A 21,099-nucleotide genomic window follows, 5' to 3' on the forward strand; every position below is an offset into this window, starting at 1 on the left:
CCACCAACAGTTTCCGTTCATTTTCTTTGCATAGGATGCACCTATTGAAATGGAATTTGGTATACAGAATCATCATAATAATATCAAACTTTGGGTATGATCGAGCAATTTTCGACAGAGTTATGCACCTTGAACGTGGAAAAATACCAATTATTTGCAGTTTCCTTACATTTTCTTGGCAGAGGATGCACATATTAAAATGAAATTTAATAAAAAGGTTTGTCATAATAATATCTAGGCCAAGTTTAATTTTGGGTACGCTCGTATTTTGACAGAGTTATGTGCCTTGGACTTGAAAAAATTCCATCTATTTGTAGTTTCCGTTTATTTTTTTCGCAGATGGAGGGGCATTAGTTTTTAAACAAAAATTACTCTTGTTTTTATTTATGTCCAATACCCTTGTAGTGTTTATTTCATTTAGTGTTCAATTTTGTGTTCATTTCACGTATTTAGTGTTCATTCATTACTTATTTTTCCACGTTTTAGATTTTGCTTTGAGCACCTTGGTCTTCATTGTGCTGATCTTGGGACTCTTCATTGATGGTCTGATGATCTGTCAATTTAATGTCTGTGTTGGTCACTCAGGTGTGACAGTGGAGAGAAAGTTTAAATACCCCATTCTTATTTCTGTCGATAACGTTAAACGCCTTTTGTATTTTGTATTTTTCGTCTCCTTTTAAACGTATTTTTCTACTGTGGAGATATTTTTTGTGTAAAATGAATTAAATATGTTGGCCGGAAGTGAGTTCCCGGAAGTGGATTCCATATTGGTTTAAACTTTGTTTACATGTTACCATGCATATGTATTTTAATCATTATAGACAGCTATAAGATATTATATACTATAGTAATATAATAATGTTGCCTATGGTTGTTGCCTACATGGATTTATATACTGTACGTTTTGATACAGTTGATTCATTAGTGTTGACTTTGTAGCGTTGTGACAGTGGTCGATGAGCATGATGACGATGTAGCACACGTTTGGATCCATAGGACTGTCTCACTACCACAACACACCACAACCAGCTCTAGGACTACAGCCCCAGAAATTGTGATGAGGGTGGACATGTGATTGTGTATATTGAACCATCAGCGCAGACGTTCGTATATCGATGGTTGAGATAAGTGAAACCCTATAGCGATAGGACTAGTGAACAAGAAGTGTTCTTGTGAACGTTTGGCAACATATAGAATAGAATATAATATACAATATAATTGTGTTTGCAAACTGAACATTATGAATAAGATCATTTAGCTGTCTATTATTTATTATATATATTAGTAATTGTCAAGAAGAGAATTTAATTTTGGGGGTTTAGATTTAAGCATTTAGTTTTTGAACGAGAGTGCGTGTGTGAGTGAGGGTGAAAGTGAGTGAGAATTTGTAAATATTTCTATTGATTTATTTTCTTGTAAATAAATTCATTAATTGAAACTGTCTTGAGTGTTATTTGGAGATCGCCTGGCTCAACCACGTTACATTTGGTGGCAGCGGTCGTTGAAAACCTGTCGTTCTCTAAATCAGTCAAGATTGTTTTAATTGTGAAGGTTTGCCAAACTTAAATACAACAGTCAAACGATAGACATAATTTAAATTCAAAGAATCAGTGAGTTGTTAGTCCCAGGTTGTGTGGTGATGATAGTATACCTAGAGGTAAGTTAAAGTATGGTTCACCGTTAAATTGTTAGGAGGTGAGTATACTAGATAAAAGTAAAAAGTTTAGTCATTAGACATTAGATGCTGATCGTCTTAAGGTATACTGGTTCACTTTAGTATTTATTACCATGTCTACCATCGCGGAAATGGAGAAACTCTTGGAGATGGGAGCCAAGATGGGACTAAAAGATGTGGAACTTAAACAATTTGTGCGTGATGAACAATCTCGTATGCGTGATGAACGTGAAAAAGATAGATCTGAAAGACAAGCAAGAGAAGAGAGAGAATTCAAGCTACAAATGGAAAAAGAATACAGTGATCGCGCTCGAGAAGAACGACAACATCAACTTGAAATGGAAGCCAGAAAAGAAGAGTTCGCCGCATCCGAGCATCAAAGAAAAATACAAGAACTTGAAGCTGACCAACAGTTTCAAGCAACAGAGAAAATGCAGAATCATCCATGGAATCAACTCACGTCATTCAAACTCAACAACCACTTAAACGCCCTAAATTACCTCCTTTTGATGAAGCAAAAGACAATATTGATGCATATATTCAGCGGTTCGAAAGATATGCTACTGCGCAGAACTGGATTCGTATCAACTGGGGATCACATCTTAGTGCACCTAAAAAAAGCTTGGAAAAGACTGGAAAAGCTTTGGATGTTTTCGCTAGATTACCACCGTTCTCTTGATTATGATGAACTTAAGAACGCACTTTACAAACGATTCGAAATGACAGAAGATGGTTTCCGTAAAAAATTTCGAACATCAAAACCTGATGGAAGTGAGACGTTTTGACAGTTCTCTTCGAGACTAGACAGTTATTTAGAACGCTGGATTGAACTATCAGAATCTACCAAAACGTATGAAGAACTGAAGGATCTCATTTTAAGGGAACAATTCCTATTGTGTTGTAATAAGGAACTTTCACTGTTTCTTAAGGAGAGATGTCCATCGAATATCCAGGAAATGGCACAGTTCGCTGATCAATTTGCGGAAGCCAGAACTACTACTTCGTCTTTCCTCACACAGAAGCCATTTGGATTCGAAAGAAACCAACAAAATAATAGACAAAACAATGATCGTCAATTTCAATCCAAAGACAATGGGCAAGCTACATCAACAAATCAAAGAGGTTGTTTTATTTGTGGAAAATTTGGACACAAAGCTAATGAATGTGATTCACGTAGACCAGTTAGAAATCAAAGTGACAGATTTAGTGATGGCGGTCGTGGCACCGAAAAATTCGGTAACAACAATAATACACGATACAGAAATCAGAATCAAAGTACAGCTAGACAGCAATCTAACAACAGAAATTTTGAAAATTTCCAAGGAAATCACGGTTGTGGAAATTATCGACAAGGCCAAGGATCGTCAGTTATCGACAAACAAATACACTTACCACATGTTAGTGAAACTGTGACATTTATTGAGACGAACATGCCAATCGTGAAAGGATGCATCGGTGACAGAATCATCAACGTTCTCAGGGACACTGGTTGCAGTCGTGCTGTGATTAGAAGAGATCTAGTTAATCCGGATCAAATGACAGGACAAAATCAAAAGTGTATTCTAGCAGATGGAAGAGTTGTCGAAGCAGATCTAGCTGAAGTTGAAATAAATACTCCTCACTACACCGGTACAGTGACTGCTTGGTGTTTTGACAATCCGTCATATGACTTGATCCTCGGAAATTTCAATGGTGTAAGAAACCCAGATGATACTCATACGTCATGGATTCGATCGACTGGAACATCAGCAGCAGTACAGACTCGTGCACAAGCAAAGAAAAGAAGTCCGACCTATAAACCATTAAGAGTTTCTGATGCAGTCTCGGAAGTTACACCAAAAGAGATCGCGCATGAACAACAAACAGATCAAACATTAGAAAAGTTAAGATCTTTAGCCAAAGACAATTCAGAAAAATCATATAAAGATGGAGGAAAAACCAAGATTTATGAACGGAACAATATTATGTACAGAGATTTCACAAATTCAAAATGTTCAAACGGCAAGGTTTTTCAACAACTTATTGTGCCAAAGCAATACAGAAACGCAGTGATGAAGTTGGCGCATGAAACAATAATGGCAGGTCACCTTGGAGTCAAGAAAACTACTGATAGATTAACATCAGAATTCTACTGGCCTGGTGTTCATGCAGATATCAGAAGATACTGTCAGTCCTGCGATATTTGCCAAAGAACAATCCCGAAAGGAAGAACCAAACCAGTACCACTTGGAAGGATGCCAATAATTACCACACCGTTTAAGCGTGTAGCAGTTGACCTCGTTGGACCACTTGATCCTCGAACCACCAAAGGAAACAAATACATACTTACCTTGGTTGACTACTCAACTCGATATCCAGAGGCTGTACCATTACCAGGAATAGAAACAGAACGTGTGGCAGAAGCTTTGGTCGATATATTCAGCCGCGTAGGGATACCAAGAGAGCTGTTATCTGATCAAGGATCACAGGTTACTTCAGACCTTATGAAAGAAGTCAGTCGATTATTATCTTTAAAGAGGATCACAACTTCTCCTTACCACCCATTCTGTAATGGATTAGTAGAGAAATTTAATGGTACTCTGAAACAAATGTTGAAAAGAATGTGTGCAGAAAAACCAAAGGATTGGGACAAATACATCAATGCGTTGCTTTTTGCTTATCGAGAAGTACCTCAAGAGAGTTTAGGTTTTGCACCATTTGAACTTTTGTATGGCCACACAGTACGAGGTCCTATGCAGATACTCAAAGAACTGTGGACGTAAGAAATTCCGGATGATGACGTCAAGACTACCTACCAGTATATATGTCATAGACTTAAGAGAGAAATTAGAGGAAACATGCAAAATTGCCCACGAACAGCTAGAGAAGGCGCAACAGAAACAGAAAATACTACAACAAGAAGACAAAAGTTAGGAAAATGAAAGTAGGAGACAAAGTCTTAATACTTCTTCCTACAGAAGCAAACAAACTACTTATGCAATGGAAGGGTCCATTTGACATAGTTGAAAGATTAGGAGACATGGATTACAGAGTCAATATTGATGGAAAGATTAAGACAATCCATGCAAACTTACTCAAACAGTACATCGAAAGAGAAGATGAATGCTGTGGTGCATTTTCAGCATGTGGTGTGTCATTGATAGACTTTGATGGTGACGATGACGAAACAGATGACAACGAAGAACATATTCTTCTACCACCTGCCATACAAACAGAAACTTACAATGATGTCAATATTTCAGAAAATGTCACATCAGAGCAACGTAATGCATTACAGAAATTATGCAAGTCGTTTGCAGATGTTCTTACTGATTTAACTGGAGTCACAAATTTGGTGGAACACAGAATAGAATTGATGACAAATGAACCTGTGCGAATTAAACAGTATCCACTTCCTTTTCATACGGAAAATACCATTAAAGAAGAAGTCGAAAAAATGCTTCAACTGAAAGTTATTGAACCTTCTTCGTCGCCATATTGCGCGCCAATAGTGATTGCCCGAAAGAAAGACGGAACAAATAGATTCTGCGTGGACTTTCGGAAGCTGAACAACATTACAGTGTTCGATTCAGAACCTATGCCAAATCCTGAAAGCATTTTCGCAAAGATGTCTGGAAAAAAGTTTGTATCAAAAATTGACCTCAGTAAAGGATACTGGCAAGTGCCCATGGATCACCAAAGCAAACATCTCACAGCATTTTCTACACCATGTGGACTATTCCAATTCACAACTATGCCGTTTGGGCTAGTGAATGCACCAGCGACATTTAACAGGCTGATGAGAAAATTGTTGCATGGTATGAACGAGGTTGACAACTTCATAGATGATATACTGATTTCGACTGATACATGGGAAGATCATCTGGAGGTGCTGACAGAATTGTTTGTTCGCTTACAAAACGCTGGATTGACCGCCAGACCGTCAAAGTGTTTCTTTGCATTCTCCGAACTAGAATGTCTCGGACATATCATTGGTCAGCAGAGACTACGACCTGAGGAGGATAAGATTGAATCATTGAAGAATGCACCTATCCCTGAAACAAAGAAACAAGTTCGATCTTTTTTGGGACTAGCGGGGTTTTATAGGAAGTTTATCCCAAACTTTTCAGTGATCGCAATTCCTTTAACAAATCTGACGAAGAAAGGTCAGCCAAACAAAGTAAAATAGACAGAGAGTACTCAGCAAGCATTCGATACTTTGAAGGATTTGTTATGTAAGAGACCTATCCTTAAACTGCCAGATTTTGATCGCACATTTATCTTACGTACAGATGCTTCAGAAGATGGAATTGGAGCCGTACTCCTTCAGCTGGAAAATGATGAGAAACTTCCTGTGGCATATGCGAGGAGAAAATTGCAAGATAGGGAACAATCCTATGCAGTTATCCAAAAGGAGTGTCTTGCAGTTGTATGGGGAGTACAGAAATTTCACCAATATTTATACGGTCATGAGTTTTTATTAGAAACCGACCATCAACCACTTCCGTACCTAGACAAGTCAAAGACTGAGAATTCTCGTTTGATGAGATGGGCATTACTTCTCCAACAATATCGTTTCCGAATTGTAACAATCAAGGGCAGCGACAATGTCGGAGCAGATTACTTGAGCCGTCAGTAGTGAGTATACAAATTTCAGAGGTACGTATTAGGTACATTTTGTAAATACGTTCAGAATATCTTCTTAACTTGTGTCTTGAATATATGTGATTGTTTTATTGAGAAAAATTGTAGACAATTTTCTTGAAAAGGTGGGAGGTATGTAACAATCACATATATCAGGTTAGCTTTACGGCCCTGTATTTTAAACCCGGCTGGGTATTACCCACAATTCTAAGGTGTGACGTAGGAGAATTTAGCCTTTTTCTCAGGTGTGCGGTCGTGTTGCAAGAGGGGCGCACGATTTTTTCTACTTGCAAGTCTATGCATACAGCTGCATGAATCACTGCATAACACGGGCACGGAAAACAGACTGTGGTGAGTACTGTACAGTGCATTCGATATGTTTTCTCGTTATTTGTTTGCATATAAAGTAGCTAGTCCACCTAAAATTTAAAATAAAATTTTCTTCAGTAAACTTGCAAAACCTTGTTTCTTTGTCCATACCTTGACTAGAAGTAAACAGCTTTTCATTGGTTGATGGTTAATAAATATGCAAATCATCTATATATGTTGGTCAAATTAAATTGGCCTTGTGACCAAAGGGTCATAACTCCTACTCTTTATAATAGTGAAATTACCTATGAAAGACAACTCCTCTTTTTATAGTCTTTTTCAAATGTAGGAATGATCCAATCTAGTTGCTGCGTCTAAAATAAATGAAATACCGGTAATGTGTTTTATTATAAATAAAATGTAATAATATTTAATATAACCCAATAGATACATTTAACATTATACTACCTTTAAAGAATAAATTTCCGTCCTCAATGTCTTTGTTTATTTCTTGTTCTGTCAAGTCAGACACACTGCTGTCTGTCTTTTCTTTATCGTTCCAATACAAAACCTGAAATATTTAAATAATTGTAATGTCTGTCCTTATGAAATGATATTATGAATATTAAAATCAAAAATTTAATTATAAAATTCTTTTTTTTTTTTTTTGAATATGACTATGAACACATACACAAACATTTATTCACAAACACTGACGTAGACAAACAAAAACATGAAACATTGAACAGTTTACTCAATTTTAAATATCTTTTGGATTCAGTGTTAAACATTATTACTCTTTTATTATTACTTTATTAAGTTTATATAAAATTTAGTAACAAATGAAATTGATATATATCAAAACACATTAAGTAAGTAAAATGCTCACCATTGTATCATTCATGATTAATGAATTATATATCTGAGTAAATATACTATAACTTTTAATGACGTTTTACATAAAGTAATAGTAATTATTTGTGTTGGTTAGGGGAGTAGGATGCCATTTACACCATTTTTGTAAGAATCATGCAGTGCAATTTTGTGACTAAATTACTTTAAAAACTCCATTAGCATGGCTTAATATTTTTCCCTCCCACTGAACATCCTCGCCATCTTCGGACCAGGTATGTATAATCTCTCTACTGAGCAGGTCCATGGGAGAAAAGGAGGTTTCGCAGACAGGTGTTTCAGTATTTTCTTTTCGTAAATTCATTAACATTAGCAGATTGTTTCTTAGTGTTCCTTCGTCAAATAGTTTTCCTTTTTTGCTAAAATTTAATAAATGTTTATGTTGTTTACTAATTTGAAATACTTTCTTATGGATGTTAATTTGTTTTTTCAAGGATGACAATCTGTCTTTTTTGGTTTTAATTTTTTGGAGTTCACGATCAATTTTACTTTCAGTGTCCCACAGTCCTTCTTCTCTGATGTGGTCTATGACTTTGTCAAGTTCGTCTTCTTTTTTCTTCTTCTTTCTTTTTATGTCCTCTTGTTTTTCTTTTAAGTTTGTGAGGTGTTTCCTTAATAAAGTCTGTTTTCTGTGTTTCTCTAAGGTCATAAATGTTCTGTTTTTTTTCATGGTTTGTACAGTGATTTTTTTTTCTCTTCCTTACTTTTGTTATTGAACCATTCTGAAGTTTTGTTGTTAACATATAATAGTTTACTTTCCACGGTATTATTTGATGACATTGAGGATGATTGTACATGATAATCAACCTGTCCCATCAACTGTTCTACACAAATATTGCTTGTGGGACAGGATGAACACTTAAAATCTAAATTCTTTTGTACATTAAAATATTTACCATCTTTTAAAAAATCATCAAATAGTTTTTCTACTTTGGTTTTCAAAACAACACATAAACGTTTGATAAAAACACATGTTAAGTCATCATTAATAGGATATGTAAATAAAAATTCAGAAACACTATCTTCTAATTCTGGTCCTTCAAATAGTCTAATTTTCTGTCTTAAAGCCAATATAGGTTCTTTTGCACATAAATCTAAAACATGTAAAAATCTTTTAAAAACTGACCCCATTGATAAAATATTGTTCACCTCCATTGTTTTTAACCAATATGGTCCTGTTAATAATTTACATAAAATACCAAGTGCTCTTAAAATTGTTAAAATACATTTGTTTTGTAATGATAAAACAATAACATTCTGGACAAAATTAAAAGAACTCTTTGATGATAAAATGTATTGAAGTAAAAGTTTGTGTATAAAAAAAGTACCAGCAGCATTATAAAAACAAACATTAAAACGATTTCCTCTTATATTCATTACAGGAATTCTATCAATGCCCTGGCTTTTAAAATATAAATGAGAAATGTTTGGATCGCCAGTGCCATCTTTAAAAAAAAATTTGGATACACACCTTAAAATAAACATGATAAATGGCTCTTTAGTAGAGCTGGTGTGTCCATCAAAATTAATATTTAGCTCCTTTTCAATATGAAAAATTTCTTCCAAACAAACCTCAGAAAATTGAAGAAGGGGATGTACTGAACATTTAAAAGATTGAACATCATGGGATATATCTTCACATAAAATATTGTTAACCTTCTGTTCTGTAGAACTCCTATCTGTCATAAAACATGAAACAGAATTAAAAATTTGATCTTTCTCCCTCTCATTATTGACAATATCATTAAAAATCTCATTGGTAGCACTCACATACGTCTCTCCCTTCCCATCACTCACTTCTCTCACACCTGCTGTCAAAACTTTCTCCCCAGTACTAATTTGAACTGCATTAAAATGATGTCCTTTTTTGTAGTTGCATCTCTATGCATTGTAATGTTACTACTGTTTAAAAGTTCTTTATTCAAATGACATCTACTTAAAACACTCATTTCACTCGTTAAAACAGACGCAGTGCTCTTACTTGGTAATTTGTTTACACTTATATTAAAAATATCTAAAACAGCTTCTAAAACAGGACCAATATGGTGAACACCAATATTTCTACTTCTAAAAAAATAATATAGATTTCTTAATTTATAATTATATGGACAACCTTTACCATTTTCTTTAAAATCTAAAACTTTCTTTACATGTACATAATCATCTTCATCTGCTACAATGTCATCTTTTTCAGCGATCAGATTGTCGATTTCACATTTGAGTTCTTCAATATAAGTATTTAGAGTGTTGCACTGAACTCCTTTGTCAACTTTATTATCTTTTTCTTGTTGTTCCTTCCTCAGATATACATTTACTTTTTCTTCAGTTTCCTCACCTTTTCTTTGGTTCGTTTCATTTTCTGGTTAATTTCTTTAATTCTATAGCCTCGGATTTTTTCTTTAAGTTTAATATTTTCCTTCTTGAGCTGGGATATGATAATGTCTTGTTCAGTTCTTGTTGTTATTTTTTCAGTGTCTGTTTCTGACGGTACACATGTGCTTGCTGGTTCTTTATTGGATTTTGATGGACATTTGAATTCTTTCCTCTTATATTGCTCATATATCGATTTCTTATAGATTTATTGAGTCTTTCAAATTCTTTGATAATTTTTTTAATTTTCCAATGTTAGCTGCTTTTATTTATTTGACACGAATCGATGTGCAGAGTTTGGCAGATTTCTTTATGGACACCATTCATGGAACCATTATGTTTTTTATATATTTGAACAACCTTTTCATTGGTCAAAGACATTGTGATAACGTGTGATGTTATAGAAAAAGAATTTTACCACATATACGCTGTTTGAAGTTAATAAAAGCATAATTAATTTGTGATGTGACGTACACAAATACACATAGACATAGACAATGTACAAATACGTAGACACACAACATAAAACACATATATCTATATCTGTAAAATTACATGTAGTAGGAATTTTGTTAATCCATCAAAAATTGTTTAATATTTCTGTAATGAATAGTGTACTTTTATGAAACATATAGAAGTTTAGCTTCAAAACATATGCATATGAATGTTCAGTTGTACGTGTACATTTATGAAAATGCTTCATACTACATGTATCATACAAATATTACAAGATATTAAATAAATTGACTTACATTATATGGAAAATTCTATTCTTGAAATGGAAACTGTCCTTGACAAGCCTAAAAGAACATACAAATATTAAAAACAGACTATAACAAGGGGGAGGTAATAAAATGCAATTATTGATATAGAGAAACGTTTAAACTGTTATCGCAGAAAAGCGCAGCATTTAAAAAAAAAAATCTTTCGCACGGATACGTAGGTATATATTAGTAGAAGTTCATATGATATCCAACTAATTCCAATCTATGCGCAAATAACTATAAACTTTAAAAAATACATCACTGGTAACGAAAACAATAATTGTATTTTACTGTCACACAGTGAGTTATCCAAATTTATTTCACTTTAAAAGTATACAAACAAAGTAAACATTAGTCTTTATCTATTCAACTCATTAAATCCAGTTGTCATTGTTCTAATTTATACTTACAGATAAAAATTTTGATATCGCCTATCGTGGTCGTCTCTGACCATCAAATATGGCCGTCAGGTCACAAGTAAGAGTTACCGGTCTTACAATAAAATGGCGTTAGCTGGACTAGCTATATAAAGTAAAACTTTGTCGTTTAACTTATTTCTAAATATAGCTTGGCTAGCATTCACAAAACTTACCTGTGTTGTTCACTCAGGTGTGACAGTGGAGAGAAAGTTTAAATACCCCATTCTTATTTCTATCGATAACGTTAAACGCCTTTTGTATTTGTATTTTTCGTCTCCTTTTAAAGTAAATCCACCCTCCTGTGACGTCATACATTTTACATAAACCATGAATTCATTAAAATTCTTGCAAGTAGATTTGTAATTTCTAAGTTATTATAGGTGCATATCAAAAACTCAAATCATTGTTTACTTGGAGATATTTAATAAGCGTTTTTCATCCTTATATTCGACATAATTCAATAATAACAAAGGGAAATAACTCTTTTCTATTTTTCTCTAAGTGATATATCTAAATGCTGTAATTTTTCTAATGTAAACAATTTTTTCTTTTTTTTTTTTTTTTTAATTAATTTTAGTTTTCTGACATAGTAAGCAATAAAACATTTATAGATAAACAAGTATCCATCCACTTTTATTTAATTTTTAAACAAGAAAAAGTGTGATTTTCAGATATTTATTTCAGCCTTTGGTTTTTATTACCTTACATCTTAAATAATATGGATACATATATATTTTATTTATTTTTTGATGAAATTCAAATCCAATAAGTTAAAAAAAGTTAAGTTTTTTAACTTTGAACCCATAATTTTATAGGTACGGAGCTACCTTAAACGTATTTTTCTACTGTGGAGATATTTTTTGTGTAAAATGAATTAAATATGTTGGGCGGAAGTGAGTTCCCGGAAGTGGAATCCATATTGGTTTAAACTTTGTTTACATGTTACCATGCATATGTATTTTAATCATTATAGACAGCTATAAGATATTATATACTATAGTAATATAATAATGTTGCCTATGGTTGTTGCCTACATGGATTTATATACTGTACGTTTTGATACAGTTGATTTATTAGTGTTGACTTTGTAGCGTTGTGACAGTGGTCGATGAGCATGATGACGATGTAGCACACGTTTGGATCCATAGGACTGTCTCACTACCACAACACACAACAACCAGCTCTAGGACTACAGCCCCAGAAATTGTGATGAGGATGGACATGTGATTGTGTATATTGAACCATCAGCGCAGACGTTCGTATATCGATGGTTGAGATAAGTGAAACCCTATAGCGATAGGACTAGTGGACAAGAAGTGTTCTTGTGAACGTTTGGCAACATATAGAATAGAATATAATATACAATATAATTGTGTTTGCAAACTGAACATTATGAATAAGATCATTTAGCTGTCTATTATTTATTATTTATATTAGTAATTGTCAAGAAGAGAATTTAAGTTTTGGGGTTTAGATTTAAGCATTTAGTTTTTGAACGAGAGTGCGTGTGTGAGTGAGGGTGAAAGTGAGTGAGAATTTGTATATATTTCTGTTGATTTATTTTCTTGTAAATAAATTCATTAATTGAAACTGTCTTCAGTGTTATTTGGAGATCGCCTGGCTCAACCACGTTACACAATGTCCGTTGATTTTTAAAATAATATTGACTGAATTATGTTTTGACCATTTATAGTGGTTTAGTTTAAGATCTTACTAACTGCAAACAGATGCAGCAAAAGGCAAAGAGATCATTTCTGTAAAGTTGTCAAAAAGTTTTATTTCCTTTTTCATCACGTATTACGTGACTCTGCATTCAATAATGTCACCTATATTTCAATATGAGAATTTTATATAATGTTTTCTTTTTTTATTTGTCTGAAGTGAGACAGAAACAGTGTGCATCCCTAACTATAGTTGATACAAATAAAATGAAGTGAATAGAAAATGAGATCTACTTGAGGTTCTTCCACATAAAGAAGTTACTTTGCGTAATTTACATTGTGGTAAGTAAGTACAACATATTTCTCAAGATCTCGCCGCTGCGACGTCTATCTTCATACATGTAACTGTTCTAAAATCTGAAGGTGCACAAAATTACACAAATACAGATCTATATTTAATATCTGCTAAAATCCAATCCCAGTTCCTGTCACAACAAGAAATTGCTATACACTGCTGGGTTTAAGGGCAAGGGGACATATTAAAAGAATCCAGGGTTTATAACTTGAACTGAGTATTCTAAACGTGTATTCAATATTTCATCCGCCCATATATATATATATATATATATATATATATATATATATATATATATATATATATATATATATATATATATATATATATATATATATATATATATATATTGGTATTTCCTTCCCCTTTTGGCTCATACAGCAATGGCTAGAAAGCGATCAAGCATAAACAATAAACAAGGTAAAAATAACCAAGTGCAAGGACATCGATAGGAAAACTATTTTGCATACTTATAACTAGCATTTACATACTAGTACTAGTCGACTTTCAGTTTCGAAATGTGTCGACAAATTATAAAATGCCGTCGTTTCTTCTGTTTACAGGACTATTAGAGTGCATCATTTAGAAAACGAGAGTTTTTTTCGTCAAAGACGAGGTAAGAAGGCCAGCCTTAATGTTATATTTTATATCGATTCAAGAAGTAGAGTTTTCGATATTGAACTAAGCTTTTGAATCTGTTGAAATGTGTTTAAATGGCATGCGTTTAAATTTTCTGCTCGATAATAAAAGAATGGAAAGAATGACACAAATCTTATATGTTTTGAAAACCAAAAGGAGAAGACTTACTAACGCAGAGATAAAATATTATTAATGTCTTCCGTTTCCGGAAGACCTTATAGTTTTCGTACTGTTTCTTATTATTTTTTTCTCCAAATTTTGTGCACGAGATTTCTCGAAAACTGTTCAACCGATTTCAACTATTTTTTCACAGAATCGAAGATGGGACTTGATGTAAACTTAATACATTTTTGAGATTTTTCCTGTCGTCACTTCCGGTACCGATTTATCGGCCATTTTGTACATTTTTACGACCAACTTTGTGCAGAGCTGATCTCAGAAACTGTCAGAGATATGACTATGAAATTTTCAGGATAGGTAGTCTATAGTTTGAAGTTGTGCACTATTATGTTGTTTTACGCCAGTGGCGCCATTTCTTGGAGCTCGCCTGTGCACGAAAATTGAGTGCGAATGTTTATTCAATATTTTCATACGTTTTGATCTGTATCTTTTTATCAGTTGATATTTTGTTAAGACATATATGACAAAAGTAGTAGATAATCAAAGGTTCTTTCCAACAAAATCAAGAAAAAAGGGCTGGTCCCTTTTTTAGGGGCCAAGACACTTGTAAACTCTATTACAAATAACTTAAAAATGATAAAAATGTTGTAATGCATTATAGAAGCAAAGTTGTTGATCGTAACTATATCTATCAGGTAAAATCATTGCCACGCCCATTTATTACGTAACTAGGGATTTTAAGGGGCCAAAGTACTAAAACTTTGACGCAATATATTTAGAAAAGGAGACATACATTGTTAAGCATTGTAGAAGAGAAAATGTTTGCATTTATAATTCTAATCGATTCCATTTATCAAAGCATCAAAGTCTGTCCCCATTAACGATCTAGAGGACTGGCCCGTAAACTATTTAATCATTTGTATCTCAAAAATGAACAACAATTCTAGATAAGTGTAAGAACAAAAAATGTTAGTATTCGTGAGACCTTTCGAATGAACTCAAGAAAAAAGGGGCTAGCCTCTTAAATTAGGGGCCAAGACACTCGTAAAGTCTATTACACATACCTTAAAAAGATAAAGATTTTGTAATGCATTATAGAAGCAAAGTTGTTGATCGTCACAATATCTATCAGGTAAAATCATTGCAACGCCCATTTATTACGTAATTAGGGATTTTTAGGGGCCAAAGTACTAAAACTTTGACGCAATATATTTAGAAAAGGAGACATACTTTGTTAAGCATTGTAGAAGAGAAAATGTTCGCATTAATAATTCTAATCGATTCAATTTATCAAAGCACCAAAGTCTGTCCCCATTAAGGATCTACAGGGCTGGCCCGTAAACTATTTAATCATTTGTATCTCAAAAATGATCAACAATTCTAGATAAGTGTAAGAACAAAAAATGTAAGTATCCGTGAGATGTTTCGAATGAACTCAAGAAAAAAGGGGTTGGCCTCTTAAATTAGGGGCCAAGACACTCGTAAAATTTATTACACATACCTTAAAAACGATCAAGATTTTGTAATGCATTACAGAAACAAAGTTGTTGGTCGTAGCAATATCAGTTTGTAAAACTCATTGCCAAACCAATTGATGACGTAACTAGGGATCATAGGGGACTAAAATCTTCAATCTTTAATGTGATGTATGTAAAAAAGCAAAACTCTTTGTTAAACATTTCAAGGGATATTGACAATCGTATGCATTATCTAAAAGGGAGTGGTTGAGGGGGAATTCTGAAATTTCATTGACATCTTATTCGTATCGTTTAAAAATTGAACGGAAGACCTACTCGTTACTCGTAACGAGATCGTATCTTGTTACACCTCTTTTCGGAACCATTTTATTGTATTTTTTATGTGTTTGTATTTAAATAGGTTTGAAATATGGCTACTGGCTTTGGAATTTCACAATTCCATCTAAATTGTGACCAATGTGAAGAACGCTGTGACTTCCACTGTAACATCTGCGGTCTTAAACTATGTGATTCCTGCAAGGACAAACACAGTGTGGACCAAGTGACATCACACCACAAGGTCACCCAATTTTCAGACCAGGAAATTTTTAAATTCCTAAATGAGAAGTGTCAATTACACACTGACGAAAACCTGTGTAAATTATGTTCGAACTGCGAGACTTTTGTCTGTAAGAAATGCACTGTAAAGCCATTTCACAAGGACCATTTATTCCTTGATATGAGAGAATTGTATGAATGTTATTCTGAAACACGTAGAAGCGAAATATCGAAAATTCGGGAACATTTAATACCAACGTCTAACAATATTGTTCGTAATGTCGGAGAAGATGTTACAAATATAAAAGATATGTTTAAAAACATTAGAAGGGGTTTGAAATCCAAAGCTGATTCTCTTAAAACTTTTGTCGATGATGTAGTTTCTGGTGAAATTGACAAACTTGGAAAAATCGAAAAAGATATTATCGAAAATCTTAACAATGAAGAAGATACTTTAACAGATTTTATATCATATCTAACTAATCTCAGACAAACATATGAATCGAAACTTCTGAATACAGATAAAAATGACATCATAGTCAGTCAAAGGGAAAATACGACAATAAAAACCATTCCTATTCCTGAAACTCACACTCCTGATACTTATGAGTACGAACCAAGAAGAGCCACTATTGATGAAGTGTCCAAATTGTTCGGTAGTGTCAGGCTTAAAGCAAACGGTGCAAAACGGATTGTGGATATTGATGATAAATTGACATTAGATACAAGGCAGAAGATACCAGATAAAACAAAAATAAAACCAGAAATGGTTTTAAGAAGGTCAGCAGCCGTTAAAAAGTTGAAGGAAATAAATGTAAACGGAGTCCATGATGGGTGCCACATTTCATTTGACATCGACAGATTATGGGTGAGTGACACTAGATGCGTTATCGTCCAAGCCGAATTACATGGTAAACTCTTACAGAAGATCAATGCTGCTGGGGGTGAAGGATATCATTCGACAAACAAGGCTAGAGATCTGCTTTTCGCGGACAAAGAAAGGAGGGTCATCAGTAAAATTACGATTGAAAAAGAAGTGACAGAGTTCATTAGTACAGAAGATTGGGTTCCGAAATGTGTGTTCTGCTCTAAGATAACTAAGGACATTTTCGTGGGTACGGTCAAAGAGACACAAGGGTCTAAAATTAAGAGTAAAATTAAAAGATACGACAATGATGGATTAATGATACGGGAATACAATAAGAATATGACCAAGAAACGTCTGTATGAATTCCCAACGTACATTTGCGAAAACAAGAACGAAGATGTTTGCACCTCTGACCACAGAAAGAAAGCTGTCGTAGTTGTATCAAAATCAGGAAGACACAAATTTTCCTATCAAGGGTCGAGTCAAATGACATTTTCTCCAAATGGAATCTGCACTGATGACTTAGGACACCTTCTAATATGTGACGGGGCATCCAATACTGTTCACATTGTCGATGAGAATGGAAGTTTTATTGCCTTATTAATAAACGAGGAATTTGGTCTAAAGAATCCATGTGGACTTTGTCTAGATGAAGAAAATAACCTCTTAGTCGGACAATGGGACAAAAAAACAATATCCGTCTTTAAGTATTTGGATTACTGTTCTCAATAGAATGTGGTACATCTTTTGCAAATCCGTGAACTAGTGTGGTGATGCCTTCTTATATAAGTATCCTTAATTCTTATTGTCATAATGATATAAACAATGAATGTTTTTACTTCTTTTCAAATGGCTCTTGCAAACTGTGTATTCAATCAAAAATAAACATAAGTTGTCGGAAGAAGAACCTACGATAGAGTTTCGTAAATGTTTCCATTATAGTCATTCACGAATATCGCATATTCAATCCCTGTATTCATGTTAATTTTGAAATTTAAATCTACCGGCGTGTTGTACTAAGTATTGAGCCCCTTTTATAACAGGATGATTTTGTAGCTATATCATATATTAAGCGTTGCAGTTCTCAAGAATATCTTAATCAATTGTTCATTAATATATAAACTTACATCAGACTTTAAACACATGTGGGACCCAATATTTGTTTAGGGTCCACAGCCTAAACAATTTTGAATCAACAATGTCAAAGCCTGCATGTAAGTAATACTATACATTATAACACTTTTTGAAAATAATTTACTTTATCCCAATGAAAAATTTACCCCCACCAATGTAGCCCCATCAAATCCCAAGGGATCATAAATTGAACAACCTTCAAGTCAATTTCAAACACTTCCTAAGAATGTTTCCACACAAGTTACAGCTTTTTTGATTTTTGTTTTTGAGAAAAGGATTTTAAAAGATTTTTCTCTTTACATTCTTATGTAAATAATCGACCCCCTCCCCTTTGTTGCCCAATCCTATCCTTGGCGATCATGGCTTGAACAAACTTCAATATCTATCCTATCTGTAAATGTAATTCCTGAGAAAATGCACATCGTTTCACTTGCAGGCGTTCAAAATACGAACGGTCCTTTATAACCATTGCAAACTGATTTTGATTATTCAAAGCAATTTGGTTTTTAACTTGATTTCGGAGCAATGTTTTTTTTATGTTGGAATGTAATAGTCTTATCTTAGACTAATTTTAGTCTAACACTTTCCTGATGTTGCCCTTTTTTCTTTATAGGGCACCATAATAAAGTATATCTTATTTTGCTGTTTCTTTTTGCATTCTTTTTATGCCCTCCTTCGAAGAAGGGATGACATATTGCTTCGCTGCTGTCTCTCGGTCGATCGGTCCACCAACAGTTTCCGTTCATTTTCTTTGCATAGGATGCACCTATTGAAATGGAATTTGGTATACAGAATCATCATAATAATATCAAACTTTGGGTATGATCGAGCAATTTTCGACAGAGTTATGCACCTTGAACGTGGAAAAATACCAATTATTTGCAGTTTCCTTTCATTTTCTTGGCAGAGGATGCACATATTAAAATGAAATTTAATAAAAAGGTTTGTCATAATAATATCTAGGCCAAGTTTAATTTTGGGTACGCTCATATTTTGACAGAGTTATGTGCCTTGGACTTAAAAAAATCCCATTTATTTGTAGTTTCCGTTTATTTTCTTCGCAGATGGAGGGGGCATTAGTTTTTAAACAAAAATTTCTCTTGTTTTTATTTATGTCCAATACCCTTGTAGTGTTTATTTCATTTAGTGTTCAATTTAGTGTTCATTTCACGTATTTAGTGTTCATTTCATTACTTATTTTTCCACGTTATAGATTTTGCTTTGAGCACCTTGGTCTTCATTGTGCTGATCTTGGGACTCTTCATTGATGGTCTGATGATCTGTCAATTTAATGTCTTAGCAATGTTCGTTGATTGTTAAAATAATATTGACTGAATTATGTTTTGACCATTTATAGTGGTTTAGTTAAAGATCTTTCTAACTGCAAACAGATGCAGCAAAAGGCAAAGAGATCATTTATGTAAAGTTGTCAAAAAGTTTTATTTCCTTTTTCATCACGTATTACGTGACTCTGCATTCAATGATATCCCCTATATTTCAATATGAGAATTTTATATAATGTTTTCTTTTTTTATTTGTCTGAAGTGAGACAGAAACAGTGTGCATCCCTAACTATAGTTGATACAAATAAAATTCTTGGGGGTAGTTTTACGGGGTTACCCTTTTTTCAATGTGGTGATACTTCCTTTTTCTTCGAGATCTAACCCAAGAATTCATAGAACATTCGGTAAAACGTATCTATCTGTGCTTTTAATTTGCGCCTTCTACATGGATGTTTGGTTCTGGGGCCTTATATTAATAGTTTTTTTTTTTAAATATATATTTGTTTCTGCTCATTTTTGTTTTTGAAGGACGCTGGTATTTGGATCTAAGAGATCTTCAGAAGGAGTTTTTCCCCCCTTTTCTTATATACTTGTTGGTTGTCCTTTAATTTGGAAACAATCTTTAATTCAATGCATTTACTCTAAGTTTTCTGGAAATGTCCTTTGTGTTACGGACTGGTCTTATCATTTTCTGGTGTTTTCTAGTGAGAAATCGGATGATAGCGTATCGAACTTGTTTATCTTGCCGTGATGTGTATTTTTCACTTACATAATGACGCTTTTTATTCTCTATGCCTCTTGCGTCATGTTTGTATATTTATTGTAGGCCATTGTATTTGCGTTTCGTTTTTGGCTTTTTTTTTTCTTTTCTTGTTTTGCCGATTTTTTCAATTCTCTTTTTAAAAATATCCGTCCATTAGTTTTTTTTCAGTGATAAAAACTTTATCCGTTTCTTGTTTTGTTTGATGTTTTACATGCAGATTCAATGGCCTGATTTATTTCGTTAAAAGCCCTTTTATGGTGCCGTTTTTGGCCCTACATTCAGTTTTCCGAGGCCTAAGAAGAAAAGGCTTTTTTTCATTCGCTAAAAAGCGATTGCTGTGCTTCTTTTCTGCTAAACACGTCAGAGGTTAGAGCGTGAATTTGTTCCTTTGTTTGTCATGAATTTATAAAATTATTGTACTTGTATTATTTTCTGATGTACATAGTCAAATTCTTTTTTCCTGCAGCATCTTCAACTATGCCTCTGTAGTGTCTTTAAAATCAAATCCAAAGTTTTCAATTTTCAAAATTTTAGAAAGAATTTGACACGTTTCAGGACGTATGCGGGGTAGGTGTTATACTGCTGATGATGGTGTCTTTGCAGTTTTTATCAAAATTTGCTAATTGTGAAAAAAAACAGATATTTGGTGTAAATATATATGTTCTTTGACAGTGTACGATTGTATGTTTCTAGATGCAAGGTGATTTCCTTTGTATCCAACTATCCTCTTCATGAAAATAAGATGATTCTTTAAGGGCCAATCTCATCCCTACATTTTCAGCTAGCATATTCGCAAAGAAAAAAAATATGAAAAACATTAATTATTTTTCTCTTTCAAAACAAAAATAGTTGGCTAACAGGGGCGTGGCTAAGGTTTGTGTATTGTGGAAGCAAATTAAGACAGGGGTTTGGTGGGGCCCAGGTGGCGAAGCCTCCGGAAGCAGGTGAGTTTTCAGCATTTCAGCACTTGATTAAAAGTATCCAGAAGTAGGAGTTTCATCAAAATAACTACAATGTATAGTTTTTAATGTGTACGTAAAATGCATATTTCAACATCGTCATGAAATAAACAATAAAGAAGACAAAGAAGTGTCTAATTGATGACGTGATTAATTTAATTTTTATCTAAAGAATGTACATCGGTGAGAAAGCTTAAATCTTATTAAATAAGATTTAAGCCTTCTCTCTA

At 33.6% G+C, this 21,099-nt stretch overlaps 2 protein-coding genes and 1 pseudogene across 4 annotated transcripts; 2 read left to right on the forward strand and 1 right to left on the reverse strand.

The window, feature by feature from the left end:
- The first annotated feature begins 132 nt into the window (after positions 1–132).
- Positions 133–19,545, forward strand: LOC128179886 (uncharacterized). 3 transcript variants are annotated; one of them, XM_052847573.1, is made up of 5 exons: positions 133–217; positions 12,954–13,075; positions 13,652–13,704; positions 14,041–14,291; positions 15,726–19,545. In XM_052847573.1, exon 5 carries the CDS (start codon positions 15,735–15,737, stop codon positions 17,460–17,462), a length of 1,728 nt encoding a protein of 575 aa, XP_052703533.1. In that variant the 5' UTR covers positions 133–217; positions 12,954–13,075; positions 13,652–13,704; positions 14,041–14,291; positions 15,726–15,734; the 3' UTR covers positions 17,463–19,545. The 3 variants fall into 3 exon arrangements, with proteins under 3 accessions (XP_052703533.1, XP_052703535.1, XP_052703534.1); XM_052847575.1 differs by having other exon boundaries at positions 14,041–14,204; XM_052847574.1 differs by lacking the exon at positions 14,041–14,291.
- On the forward strand, positions 3,106–4,437 carry LOC128182090 (uncharacterized protein K02A2.6-like). The gene has a single exon (XM_052850704.1). It carries the CDS (start codon positions 3,106–3,108, stop codon positions 4,435–4,437), a length of 1,332 nt encoding a protein of 443 aa, XP_052706664.1.
- LOC128179906 (uncharacterized) lies at positions 6,660–8,933 on the reverse strand (annotated as a pseudogene).
- Positions 19,546–21,099: the final 1,554 nt, after the last annotated feature.

The sequence above is a fragment of the Crassostrea angulata genome, chromosome 4, assembly GCF_025612915.1.
Source record: "Crassostrea angulata isolate pt1a10 chromosome 4, ASM2561291v2, whole genome shotgun sequence".
In the NCBI taxonomy this organism is placed as follows: Eukaryota; Metazoa; Mollusca; class Bivalvia; order Ostreida; family Ostreidae; genus Magallana; species Magallana angulata.